The sequence below is a fragment of the Bombus affinis genome, chromosome 12 (genome assembly GCF_024516045.1).
Source record: "Bombus affinis isolate iyBomAffi1 chromosome 12, iyBomAffi1.2, whole genome shotgun sequence".
NCBI lineage: Eukaryota > Metazoa > Arthropoda > Insecta > Hymenoptera > Apidae > Bombus > Bombus affinis.
The window spans coordinates 6,706,267-6,720,816 of NC_066355.1; the positions used below are offsets into that span (position 1 = coordinate 6,706,267).

The window sequence follows — 14,550 nt, forward strand, 5'->3', positions numbered from 1 at the left end:
GAAAGAAACATGTACGGAAAAGAATATCGAATCAATCGTAAGATTAACCAAACAACCTGTCTACGACGAGTGACGGCAAAGTAGAATCGTAGAAAGAAGAACAAAGACACCGGCCACCAGACATTCTTTCCGGCCGCGCGGGGCTTAGGAAATTACAATTTATCGCTCAAGCTCAGGGTCGTCTCATATCATTCGTCGCAGCGCGGCACAAGCGGTGAAACAAGTCGTCTGATATTTAAGCGTGAATTCTCGTCGAAGTAGTGTTACATCGGACAGTTTACTGGCTATCGGTTCACCCCTCGATCTGATCGATAACAATCATCGTCAGACAAATGAAGCAAGAGACGAAGCTCTGCTTGATCCTGTCCCTTCTGGCTGTTCTGATAGACAGCCAGGTGGAAGGAAGGATTTTGACGCAGTGTGAAGCCGTGCAGGAGCTTCAACGAGCTAAAGTCCAAAGAAGCTTAATCAGCAACTGGGTCTGCCTGATGGAGAGCGAAAGTGGATTGAACACACAATTGATCACTGGTCCGAAGACTGCCTCCAGCTACAGTTATGGAATCTTTCAGATAAATAGCGCCAAATGGTGTTCCAGAGGACACAGCGGAGGCATTTGTAACAAACGTTGCGAGGATTTCGCCAACGACGATATCACAGATGACATCGAGTGTGCCAAAAAGATTCAAAGTATGGAAGGATTCAAGGCGTGGGATGGCTGGATGAAGAAATGCAAGAACAAACCTCTGCCTAATATTGGAAACTGCAAACGACGTCGACGACGACGACGCGTGACAGTATGATTGAATTTTTTTCTTTGAATCAGTATGTACTGTGATAAGACGATTGTCATAGTATGGCGTCACTGGGGTTCATGAACTATTAGGTGTTGGTTGTTATAAACATATATCATGTATAGTCTGTCTGATGTAAGGCTGTTATTCCTATCAGCACCATCATTCATCGCGACCGATTGTGTATATAGAACGATGAAGTTTTATAATAACTGCAAGTCGTGATTTGTGAATGGGATCACAGGTCACTCTAGTGTGACGTATATTGGTGCTTATAAGTATGTGGACTGTTTGATTGATTTAGAATAACGATATGTTACTCTAGATTTTTAGCAAAATGTATAAATTAACGATGAACTGGAATTTAGGAACGTTGCTCGCTACATTTTTAGGGCATCACCAAGCTATAATTTTGAATTGCCTATTGAGAAACAACAATAATATGTTTTACTACTTATTGTTGGAATATATACTGCTACATACATTTGCCTTTTAAGTAACGGTAGGTATATTAACTTCAGGGTTCCCCTACACAATAATTTATCAACGAATAGCATTTTGCAAATTGACAAGTCACAAGTTGTATGCCGTAGACTTTTCTTAAGGATTTTCTAATTTTTCATCAGAAAGAAGAATCAAACGACCTATAATCTATAAAACTCTCGGGCAAAATATTATTCAGCTTATCATGAAACTCGTTGCTATCAAAAGCGGATATTTGATAATATTGTATTGTCACTTGTGACTTGTACACTTAATATAGTAGTTCAATTATGCAGGAGGGGCAAGAACTTTATCTATCGATTTCGAACATTCTTCTTAATCTGTTTTATAATTTCAAGATTAAGGATGGAAGTGAAGATCACCATCGGAAGATAGAGTTTGTCAAACAATAAAATAATTCTATAAGGTTTGACAACTATAACGTAAATTTTATTATACTATCTTTCGAAAATCAGTTTAATCGGTTCAAGATAAATATGGTGGTTATAAATATTAGAATCGTTTAAGTTCGATTTGTTCGCGATTTTTCAATCAAATTAAATGTCTGGATACTTCTAAGCGGTTATCAATATAGTCTAGTGAACATTTCACTGATAACAGCGAAGAAATTATACATCTATGTATCTGCTTTGATATGTGTATCTGTGAATTTATGATGCATAAAGAAATATACGTGTCTATAATCGTAAATTAAATTTGTTTTGTACGTCTCTGTTATGGAGTAGATTAAGCCTCTATCAATACTTAATTGTTTGAATAATTTCCTAATTACAGGAAAATGATTTGTTAATTCTGCGAATGTTGTGGCGCGTTTAGTCACCTCAGGCTGAAGAATAATTATTGTTGCTTCGAATATATGTATCAATGATATTTTGGAACGAAATGCGATCAGATAATGCGGTGGTACTTTCCAGAAACTTGTTGCCGAATTTATCAAACATTTAGTAAAGATTGTATTAAGTGGATTCAAACAAGTACTGTCAAGTGAATACAATTTAAGATTCGCTGTTCTATTCTAAAAGAATTATCATGGTGATCGCAAAACAGATAGACAATGCTCATCAAACTTCAGATTTAATTTAATGAAATAGAGACATACAGAAGGTTAATTTATGTAACGAAACGGACATTAAACGTTCGATTCGTATGTATAAATTAATTACGTTATTTTCGTACGTATATATTACGTATAGAAATCATTCCATTGATACGCAGAGTATTGAGAAATATCGAAGAACAAGACTTTGCGATAATCGATATTGATACATATCATATATATTAATTATTAATTAATTAAAATTTTGGTATTATTTACATTATGAATATGATGCGTCTCTCTTGGCTGCTCTTAGCGTGTAACACGTGTGGAATGCATTTCATTTCACCGGAAGAGTAAACTGGTACTTTTGCTACATCATACTATAACAAATATTATAATATGAAAAAGACGAAGATTCTATATAAAAATCGTTGCTAGTGTAGTATCCAAATGGGTCTTAGAGAGAAAGGACAAGTAATGATGTTTTGATTTAATATATATTATTAAGAGCAACGAAATGATTACAATGCTGTTCTACGTTCTATTCTCGCAGGCGGCTTTCGACTTCCCAATTCAAGCTCTGCCCACTCTGCACACTCTGCAAACTCTGCACACTCTACACACTCTACACACTCTGCCTTTTCCCGTTCCTCGGAACAGGTATCCCGAAACCCCCGTGGTCAAGGTCACGCAGCCTTTTCACGAAAACTGTCCACTTAAAGGACCCAACGGTACATTGATGCTAAACGGTACTTTGTTTACAGTTCGGCCGATACCTTAGGCCTTTTGACCCCGATACTACACTAGTTTAGTACAAAGAGCAATATTTTTACAAATAAGCATCTTAAGACGACTCAAGTACCAATGCTCATCAAGTACGGAGCGTAACGTTACTCTTGAACAAAGTTTGTAACTATATGTGACATTATTCCGCTTTGTGTATAGACTTTTATTTGCGAACACTTAACATACTGTCTATTAGATATTACTTGTACTTAAATAACGATGTACTATAAAAGATGTATAACAATGCAAATTTTCCAATTTGCATAATCGTTTATGCAATTGATTAAGACGCTGGAATTGTTTCATCAAACTTTAAATAAAATTTCTCTATTAAATAATCGCGTTGCGTCAGTCGCAAATGTACCTCGATAAAAAATTTCCTATCACATTTGAATTACGCCTTGAAGATAACAAATCCTTTCTCTCCTATCAGTTCGACTCTATATATATTTCCATATATCGAGGGAATTATTCCCGACATCGTCCATATCTTCCACTATTAGAACGAGTCTTTAACTTTAAAGATTCCACTCAAGGTCCCTTTAAAGAGCGTGACGAAACCTTCCAATTAGTCGACGACCGCAATTAAGCGATATCCTGTGAATCTTTCCTCGACTCTTTCGTTTCTGACTATTCTAGCTAAACGCTCATGTTAGATAGCTCTTCGTCAATAGCGCCAAAAAAAAAAAAAAGAAAAAAATCACTTCAAATTCATAAAAGATATATGACGTACATACATATGTATATGGAATAAAAATCTACAAAAATATAGACAATGCGCAAGATATCGAAATACAAATATTTAAAGAAAGGAGCTCGCTATAATATTCATAACATAAACTAAAATTCTATATGTATGAAGAATCCATTTATTTAATGTGTTCATAAACATTTCGGTGCAAACATTTACAAATAATTAAGAATTTAAAAAACCTATACAAAACATTCTGATCTTGAAGTTGTTTATTTATTAGCGAGGCATGTATATATTCTTATCAATTCTTCGTAATATTAATTAGGAATTTCTTACGGCACAATTCGATAAAAAGGGAAGATACAATTATCGTTATGAAATAAAAGAAAATAAAATGAACATGTATGAGGAAAAATTTTTGGCCAATTGTAAGATCATCGAAGCAACCTGTCCACGACGAGTGGCAGCAAAGTAGGCGATAACGAAATGCAAAAACACCGATCGTCGGACATTCTTGGCACAAGTGCATTAAGAAATCACAATTTATCGTTCAAGCTTGGGGCATCGCATATCGCTCGTCACTGCGCAACACATATGGTGAAGCAAGTCGCGTGATATTTGAATCCTTGTGGAGGACGATTAAACGTGTTGTTGATTAATGACTAGACGAGTTGATACTTAGTGTAATCAAATGTATTTATTTAAAATTATTTGCAGTACAGAGTTAGTCGTCGTTCGCTCAGTGTTGCTCGATATGCGTATACAAGGTAACTCTTACGTTCGCTCAATACTAATTGCTATAAGAATGCTCGATACTGATTGTCCTCAAGGATCGTGTTCGTTTATTTATACCGATCGGGGGAATACCGGAAAGTCAAAATTCGACTTCGAAAGTTGATGGCGTAGCCGCTATATCGTTTTGTCCACAATTTGTTTATTATTACATTTCGTGTATCATAACGGTGTTAATACTCCGAGGCAAAACAACAACATGAGTCATCCTCGATTGGGATCATCCTATGACTCATGTGCCGCTACATCCTCTACGGGGTAGTATAGTTGCATCCAACATTTTAACGATTACTGATTCACTTTCTTCGTCCAATTTCCTCAATAACAAAATCATAACGGGAGGACAAATAAACCGAGAGACGAAATTCTGCTTGATCCTGTCTCATCTGGCTGTTCGGATGGAGATTTAGGTGGATCAGCAACTGAGCTCGCTTTATGGAGAGCGAGAGTGGATCGAACACACAGTTGGTCACTAGCCCGAAAACTGGTACAGTTATGGAGACTTTCGGATAAACAGACAAAAGACATTGGAAGTATTTGGAGGATTTCACGAACGATGACATCAAAGATGATATCGAGTACGTGAAACAGATTCAAAGTGTAGAAGGACTCAAGGTGTGGGATGGTTGGATGAAGAAATGCAAGAAGCTCCTTGCCTAATATTGAAAACCACGTCAAGGACGACGATAAATGAGAGTACGATTGGATTTCTTTGTTCGAGTCATTATGTATTATGATAAAATGACTGTCATGATATCGGGTCACTGGGATTATTCAACTATTCGGTGTTGGTTGTTATAAATATATATCATGTATAGTCTGCACGATGTGAGATCGTTATTTTTACTGACACCGCCATTAATCGCGAATGATTGCGTAGATAGAACAATGAAGTTCCGTAATGACTGCATGTTGACTATCTCGATGTTTGCGAATAGGATCATAGGTCAGACTAGTGCGACGTATATTACTGCTGACATATATCTGGACACTTTGAGTGATTTAGAGTAACAGTATGCTATTCTAAATTTTTAGTAAAATGTATAAATCATCGATCAATTGGAAGTTAGGAACATTGCTCGCTATTTTTTGATCGCCAAGCTATAAAATTAAATCGCTTATTGAGGAACAACAATAGTATATTTTGCTACCTATTGTAGGTATATGTATTACTACATACATTTTGAAACACCGGTGGGTGTATTAACATCAGAGTCCCCTTGCACCATAATTCACTAACTAATTAACCAACTAATTCTATTAATAAATTAACAAGTCACAAGTTGTATGCCATAGAGTTTTCTTAAGGATTTTGTAACTTTTCGTGAGAAAGAAAATCGAATAATCTGTAATCTAACTCGTTGCTATTAGAAGTGGATATTTAGTGATACCAGTAACTTGTCAGTTGTGATTTGTAAAATTAATAATAGTTTAATTTTGTAATAGTTGTTAATCTGTTTTATAATTTCAAGATTAAGGAAAGAAGTGAAGATCATCATCCGAAAATAAAGAGTTTGTCAAACAATAAAATAATTCTACAAGGTCTGACAATTGCAATGTAAATTTTATTGTTGCTATACTATCTTTCGAAAATCAATTTAATCGATTAAAGAGAGATATGATGGTTATAAATATTAGAATCGTTTATGTTCGATTTGTTCGTGATTTTTCAATCAAATCAACCGTCTGGGTACTTCTAAGCGATTATCAATATAGTCTCGTGAACATTTTATTGATAAGGGCGAAGAAATTATACACCCGTGTATCTGCTTTGATATGTGTATCTGTAAATTTATGATGGATGAAATATAGTAAATTAAGTTTATTTTGTACGCCTATATTATGAAGTTGATTGAACATTTATTATTTCTTAATTACTTCGATAACTTCCTATTAATTACATAAAAACGATGCTTTAACTGTGCAAATGTTGTGACGCGTTTTATCTCCTCAAGGGGGAAAATAATAATTTTTGGCTGGAATATTTTTATCAGTGATTTCTTGGAACGCAATATAATCAGATAATGCAATGGAAGTTTCCAGAAACTTGTTGGAGGATTTATCAAGCGTAATTATGTAAGAAACTGCAACATTAAATACTAGTTAGCGAACACTGTATTAAGTAGATACAGACAAACACAGTTTAATTGAATACAACTTGAGAACTATATTTTTAGTATTCATCTGGCGATAGTGAGTAAGGTTGCAAAATCTACGAAAGGATGTTTCCCAAATATGAATACAAATTCAAATGGAATTAGGCCAATAATGATGCAAGAAATCGATTAAACGTGCCGCTCCACTTGGCAGACCGAATCAGACAAAATAAAATGGTTTAGAAATTCTGACTATTAGAATTACAAAGCGTATCGTGACGCGACTGTACAAAGTTCTTCCTCGATTTCATTTTCTGTTCAGGAAAAAGTATCACGATATTGCTCTTTCAAAAATGATTTTCATTCTAATCCGATTGTGGGAGCGAAACATTTTCATTTGGTAACTGACCTAACATATCTGCACACTGTTACAAATAAAAGAGGAAATTCTTGGTCATTCTAAAACTATATACATAAAATGATCTATATGAATATAAAAATATTGATTGAAGCAAAAAATTGTTACGCCGACATTTGACATTTAATGTCGTCGATCTAATTGAGAACAGTAATAATGATGCAGATAAGTCACGTAGACACAAATCAAAGTGTAAAATATAATTATAGACTTCGTAGAATCGGAGATATTTCGTCTAAAAGCTAATGCAAGTAAATGATGATTGTTCAGAATGATCGAGTTTCGGATACAATATCAATGAAATTGCAATCACCGAGGTTATTCGCTAACATCGCAAAACTACCTGATCAACGCTTCAACACTTTTTCAAAATGTTAAGTACACGTTGGTTGTCGATACTCGAGGAAACGCATTTTCATACGATAAAAAGTACCGAGAAGGAACGCTCTCTTGGAGGATCTCGTTCGTCTTTCCGCGTTTCTCTTTTTCTCCTTTAAATCGATCGTTGCCTCCTGTTCGAGCGTTTATACGATACGCCTAAGAAAAACGATAGCCAACCGTGTAAATGATTATGCAACAAATTCCCAGACTCCTTGTGACTAAAAAATCATTGCCGGTTAGACATATGAAGTAGTTAACAACTTCCATCTCTAAACTCTTTCTATTTCATTCTTCCAGCAGATTGAATGTTACCAGCAAAGAGGAAAAGAAAGTGTGAATTTAATCGTAATCTTAACTTTATATCTAATTTTAAGAAACAAGATTTAAGGAAATATTTGAAATTGAAACGAGAATGAAATATTAATAAGAATTTCTTCATATTTCGATCAAAGATAGTTGATATATTGTTCGATGTTAGAAAATTATAATGAAGCAGCGACGTTAAAACATAATCCGTTGGTGCCGTGATTAAAATTCTCTTCTTATGGAAATAAGAAGATTCTCCTTTCAATGTATAAAAGTCTTCAGTTTGAGATTGTCGCCAAATATTTTTACATCATCATTCGAATCTCCTTATTTGCCATCATCGAAGGAAGATAAATATGATTTCGATTCGTAGAATCTTCAACACGAATCACAACCAAACATCTGCATATCTCCTTCTCGTTAGCATTAAAATTACATGTCGTGCCAAAAGAGAAAATTTCGATTTCGATCGCAAGAATCCTCAACACGCGAATCGCAACGAAATGTCTTCATATGTACCTCTGAACGTCTAACGTTTTAATGCAACATGTCCAACGAAATTGATTTCGCTTGTAGGGGTTAAACGACAGGACGAACATACTTAGAGAAATCTGTTGGTTCGTCGCGGTACACCCGTTAGAATTTCAATCAGAATGATGCTACGATCTAAGGCTGCCTTTCCAGGCAAACATCGCCGGTTACTGATAGACGAAGTGTACTTGGATAGTCTGATGCGCACACGAGAATGCACGTAGGTGTACATAAGCGCATTTTACCGTATACACCGAGGTGAGTGTGCATGCACCTTTCACTAGCGGAAGTGAACAACTGAGACAAACGCGTGAGAGCGACCCGGGTCATCGTTACTTTTTTACCGCCAGCAGTCTGTTATCGGAGGTCGATCTATGCTGCTTCGCGGTACACGCTGATCAATCACGAGCAATTTATCCATATAATCGCGAATAATTATCGACTCTTTGATGAAATCGAGAGAAGCTTGTCTTGTCTTGCCTTCGTTCGAATTTCTATAGAACCTGCATTCATGAGAGTTTGATGAATGTTCTCTGGGAACCAGACGAAGAAAGCAGCATAATTTCGATGCATAGTTCGATACGTAATTATTGGCTAGAAACATGCTGAAATCCCGTGGTATTATATAATTCATCGATACTGGCGTCTATGTTTTATCAATAAATACGAGTGGAGACGTTGATAATAACTGCTGACAATTACGCTTATTGATACGCTACTAAGAAAAACTAGAATCTGACATCTACGAGAGTGTAACCGTGAGAAATAGCAAGCATAATCGCGAAGCGGTAAATCATGTAACGCATTTGTACGAGAGACGTCACACACGCAATAAGCCCCTTGTACATGTCACATTTCTCGTAGAACTACTGTTGAATAACGCTACATGTCTAACAAATATTAACAAGCTTTTTGTTGGAAATTTAATGCACAGTATTCTTCAATGAGACGTACTCGTTTATGAACTAGACGAAGAGAATCGAAGACGCAGGTAAACAGCGGGTCTTCGGTTTAATAGCATGATGAAATGGAAGCTTCGCGAAAAATTCTGCAACGATATTTTTTGCTTTTCTCTTATTTTTCGCTTTTTCTCTTATCACGACTTTCTACATAATTTACGCGGGGCTGTAAGCCATTTCCCAGAACAATCTACCATTCCGCCCACTAGTAGGTAGAAGTACAGTCAATGATCGTAAAAGCTACATATAGTATATTAATGAGAGGATCTAACATTGTTTTCTTCGAAAGCGATCTATCATTCGACTAGTAGAAAGACACTGTGTATTCGCATTAATATTCAAGAAACCATAGTGCGAGGAACATTATTGTCGCGTAAATTTTTTTTATCATAGTTAATCATATGACTACTTTCAATATAATTGTAAAAGAAGAAATTGAAAATATTTGGAATAAACGTATCCATATTTTACTTATTTAACGCATATACATACTTCCTAAATCAATTTTTTAAATAATTTCAGAAAATGTCCCGATGTTAATCGAATCATTGTACCTTAAAGAGACAATAAGCCGTTGTCTTCTTAAAACGATCTACTATTTGATTAGTAAATAGAGGCATTGTGAATAACCATAAAAGCTATTGAGAGGATCTACTTAATAGCCGTGTTCGAAACACTGCCAATTAGAAAAATGCGCCTTTCTCTCTCAAAGGCGTTCCAATTGCCATGTCAATTGATTTCCAATTGATTAACAGGCATGGGTCTCGTATTTCCGCCAAGCCAACAATTTTCGATGTTTCGCGCGGATCACGAAGTCGAGCGTGTGTTCTCAGGGCGCTTCGTGATCTGCTACGTCTTAGTCACAGGAAGAAGGAAGTGCGCGAATCGATCGCAAAGTAAACGAGCCCGAATAACGGTGAACCAAAGCACAAGATGAGCGTGCTGGTGAAACTCAAGCGTTGTTTAAGCGACCTCTGTAAAGGTCGCTACTCTAATGATTCTCCGAAGAAAGTGATCCGACGAAGAGCGAGCAGGAGCGGCCTGGTAGTCGCGTTAGATCTCTGCCATCATTTTTTTTTCTTTTTTTATTTATTTATTTATTTATTTATTTTTTTTGGGTGATTATTATTATATATTTTCCTTATGATCATTTCCTTGTTCATAGTAAAATACTTGGCGCAATCGTTTCGTTTTGATTGATTATTATTCAACACTTCAAGCTGTTTCTTCTCCATGTTCGCTTTAGTACGCTAATTAATAACTGAGAAGTTTTCCTGTTTTATGTCTTGGATATAAGACAAAATGGTGATTTGAATACATTGCGTTCTACCTTCTTAATATTAGTTTTGACGTTTGAATTGATGACGGCTCTTAAAAGATTTGATTCTTTTTGTGCTTATGAAATAAATATTTTTACTATTATATGTTTATGTAAAAAATCAATAAAATTCCCATCACGTTTTGAATCTCGTCACAGTTTTGTCAATTGGTGGCGAATTGAAAGGACAAATTCTAAGGATATCGCGTTTAATCGTTATTGTCGCTGTCGAACTGTTCAGTTACTAATTAATTCAACTATTTGATTGAAAACTCGATGATACTTTTCATTGTTTCTATTTTCTAGCTATTTCATTGTTATTTTATTCGCACCATATATATACTCCTTAACTAAACATTTATTACTTTCTTCCGCTAAATGTAACAATTACATGTTCTGGTATACCTATAGATCCTCTGTTCACAAAGCTCTTCAACTGTTCATCGGGTAGTTTGGTAATGAGAATGGTTACATAAAAGATAGGAAAATGAATAATTAAGGTGACTGCAAATTACGTGACACAAAGGTGGTAAAAGCATAGCGGGCGGAGAGAGAGAGAAGAAGATGGCAGAGGAAGCATTTTAATGGACGTTACGCGCCGTGCCAAATAAGTATTTTGAGCCGGAAAGGAAAGCGGCGAGATTAAAACGGTGCCAAGCTGATTAGAAAGAAGCGAAAGGAACGAAACAACTTCATACGTATTTAACACTTTACAATCACGTTACGACTGCAATAATGGATTATTTAAATTGGCAAAACAGTGTCAGAAACATCATGAAATTAGCGATACGTACCGTTACCGTACGATTCACACACTAAATATCAAGGTTCTCGCGATGAAGAATGAAATTCTTGAACAAATTAGTGCCGCCTGCAAAAGCAAAATTTACAATACTTATTTAACGTTTGACAGAACCGTGACGAGATCTAAAATATGACGAAACGTAATCGTTTCCTGAAAAGAATAGAACTTCTTCGAGATCAGACTCGATCCATCTTACATTGTCGTGTAATTACTAAGCATGAAAACAATCCAAATAATTAGCGGCTTGTCCCTAAACGTTTCTAACGAAGCATTCGTGTCTGTACAAGAATTGGCTGCATTTCTTTCTCCTCTTTCGACTTCGATCCTTAATTGCTAGAAAAAATTGCCAATTAAACGTTTCGTAACCGAATAACTTTTTAAGTAACTGTTTAGTAATAAAATTGAGGAAACTTCGGCCCGAAGAAAGTGAGTTATACCTAACTCCGGTAATTGCTGCCATTCTCCCGGTTACTAATCAAGCGATTAAAAAGGGGAGAAAGAAGGCGAACTTCTGGAAAGATTGCGCGGATGTTATTAAAAGGCAATGAGATGGATGCTCAAAAAGAAGAAAAAATGGATGAGCTTGGTTTTTATTGCGACCCGTTTCGTCCGGTATAAGCCAACCGGAAGCGTTTCTCCAGTTTTCACATACCACAGTGATAATTACGTACATGGGAAGATGTTCATGACGCTTTTCTAGGACGTCTGGTCGTAGGCATTACCGGTCTTTGCCGTGGAATACACGCATATGACGTAGTACTGGTATGTTTTCTATACGAATACAATCACCATTGTATAGATTCGGTATAAATCATTCGTAATTTTGACGCGACATAGATAAATACGTATAGAAGAACATTTTTCTAACTTATGAACAAAAGTTGTTCAGGAACTCATTAATTACCAGTCAGCTGATTGCATGTAAATCCTAATGACATTCACATGCTAATAACCGTGAGGAATTAGTTCCTTCGTTGCGTTAGAAGGTAGCTTCCTCGGTGTTCATTTTTCACCAAGGCAAAAGCTGTATTATTCGGTAAAATATGGCTTATTGTTGAAATATGTATACGTCGTATGTTGGCCTTCCGTGGTTGGCTCCTGCAACAGGGACAAGGAACGTTTCGTTCTTATTTTGATAAACATCGCACGATGTAATAGCCAAGATACGCCAGGAAGATTTCTCATTAACGCTGTTGCCGGTTCAACAGGGCTCCCTGCTCTCACAATGATACTACCTGCTTGTACCAATTTCTCAGCGATGAGGTCATTTTATATCCTTGCCACGTTTCACCATACCTGATCGGCTTAGAACGAATCAAATTCGTCCACTATCCACCACTTTCATCACAAATTTCCTTAATCGCCGCAGGCAAAATAATCTGATAATCTTCGAACTTTCAAACATATTTGTATACGCCATATGAATATTTTAAACGTGCTTCGACGAAGGATCAAAGTACAATTTCGAACTTTTCATTTATACGTTAACGTTTGTACGTATATTATTGTAAATATGATTCGAGGTAATTCATGTTTTATAAATAATCTGTTGTTTAGCTGTTGATGGGTAGGGAAGCATCCGCTCTTGTGCAATAGCTAAACGCAGGCTTGCTCCTTTTCCCGTAAGCAATTTTGCGTAATCGTACTACCTGCTTCAGTTACTTACACATCGTTAACGAGTACTCCAGTTGCCACAGATCTTTCCTTCACAGCCACTCCCTGCGACGTTGATAATCGTCCGACTTACTAAAAATTTCTCCTTATTCTCTAAACCAGATTATCGTAAAAACTATATCTGATTTATCATGTAAATAGTACAATAAGTCTAATGAGACGTATTTATGAATTTCATAGATCGTTATATATACTCTCGGAGCGTCCTTGTAGCTGTTTATTACAGCTTCCACTCGTAAAGTAGAATATTATCGACCAATAACACACATACGAGCAAATATTTAAGTGACTCAAATATTCTTATTAGTATGCTAATGTGCCAAGTGACCCACTGACGTCCGCTTTATTGTTTGCTTAGTTTATAGCCTCTTACTATGCAAACGTGTTGCTAATGATTCCGCAACAAATGGATGTCATGCCGACCGCTACCGAATCGGATTAAAGACGAATCTCAGCGACGTCGTGTTCTTAACAAGTACCAAATTTTCTCAAGTGCCACACAAAAATATTTTCCCTTCACCTTTCACTTTGAATTCAGCCTTTCACCTCACGGGGATTACACACGATTCTGTTGCGATGTTAGACTTTTTTTCGCAGGATTCCCATCACATCCTCGATCATACGATATTTCTCAAAGATACAGCATCGAGGAAGTATCGGGTACGGACGCGAAACCGCGTTCCATTCTTTATATAGAAAATAAGGGTCAGCCTCATGAAAAATGTATGCGAACGAAATTCTTCAACTATGTGGACATTAAAAAAGACTCGGTTATATAAGTTACAAAATTCATGAATTTCTTTAAGATTAAGTCAAGATCGAAGGCTAGACGAAAGCTTCCCTTTCTTCGTTGCTCAAACAATTCGACAAATTTTACTGTGAATTTCACCTGGAAAAAAAAACCGTGAAAGTTTACAATGTGATTCTTACGCTACGGATATTTGCTAATTGTCTAAATAAACGACTAATCAATTCACTGGCTGAAATTCTTAATTACACCGGCGACGCTTACATCTTGTATGTGGGAAGAAAGTTTGTGCGAGCGATGCACTACAAAACTTGAAAGCCAAACAGCGAAACTATGGATACCAATGTTCGAAGAGCATATAATACGCGGATGACAAACGTCGCCGACGTTCTTCTCTCGTTCCTAGCTTATTACCACCTACTGGTCACCTACTGCTCACATTGCTCAATAGATTGATTAGAATTTAAGATAAATTTCATGGACTAATAAATTTTCAACAAAATGTGGACGATCATCACAGTTAACATTGCCGGAAAGATATGTAAACGCAATGTATTTTTAGCGAAAATTAAGTGTTAAAATTCATGTAGCAGCCGACGTGTTGAAGATCCGTGGCGATTGATTTGGACGATCATGATCAAAGTGACCCATTGGAGATAGAAGAAAAACGAGACGGACTAAACAGCATCGAAAAGGGAGAGGACCAAT

At 36.2% G+C, this 14,550-nt stretch overlaps 1 protein-coding gene across 1 annotated transcript; it reads left to right on the top strand.

Moving 5' to 3' along the window:
• The first annotated feature begins 207 nt into the window (after positions 1–207).
• Positions 208–3,458, top strand: LOC126922625 (lysozyme-like). The gene has a single exon (XM_050735422.1). The coding sequence runs from the start codon at positions 333–335 to the stop codon at positions 798–800; it is 468 nt and encodes a 155-aa protein (XP_050591379.1). The 5' UTR covers positions 208–332; the 3' UTR covers positions 801–3,458.
• The last annotated feature ends 11,092 nt before the right edge of the window (positions 3,459–14,550 follow it).

Coding starts and splice junctions, on each gene's coding strand:
- LOC126922625 (XM_050735422.1), top strand. CDS start 333: ATGAAGCAAGAGACGAAGCTCTGCTTGATCCTGTCCCTTCTGGCTGTT.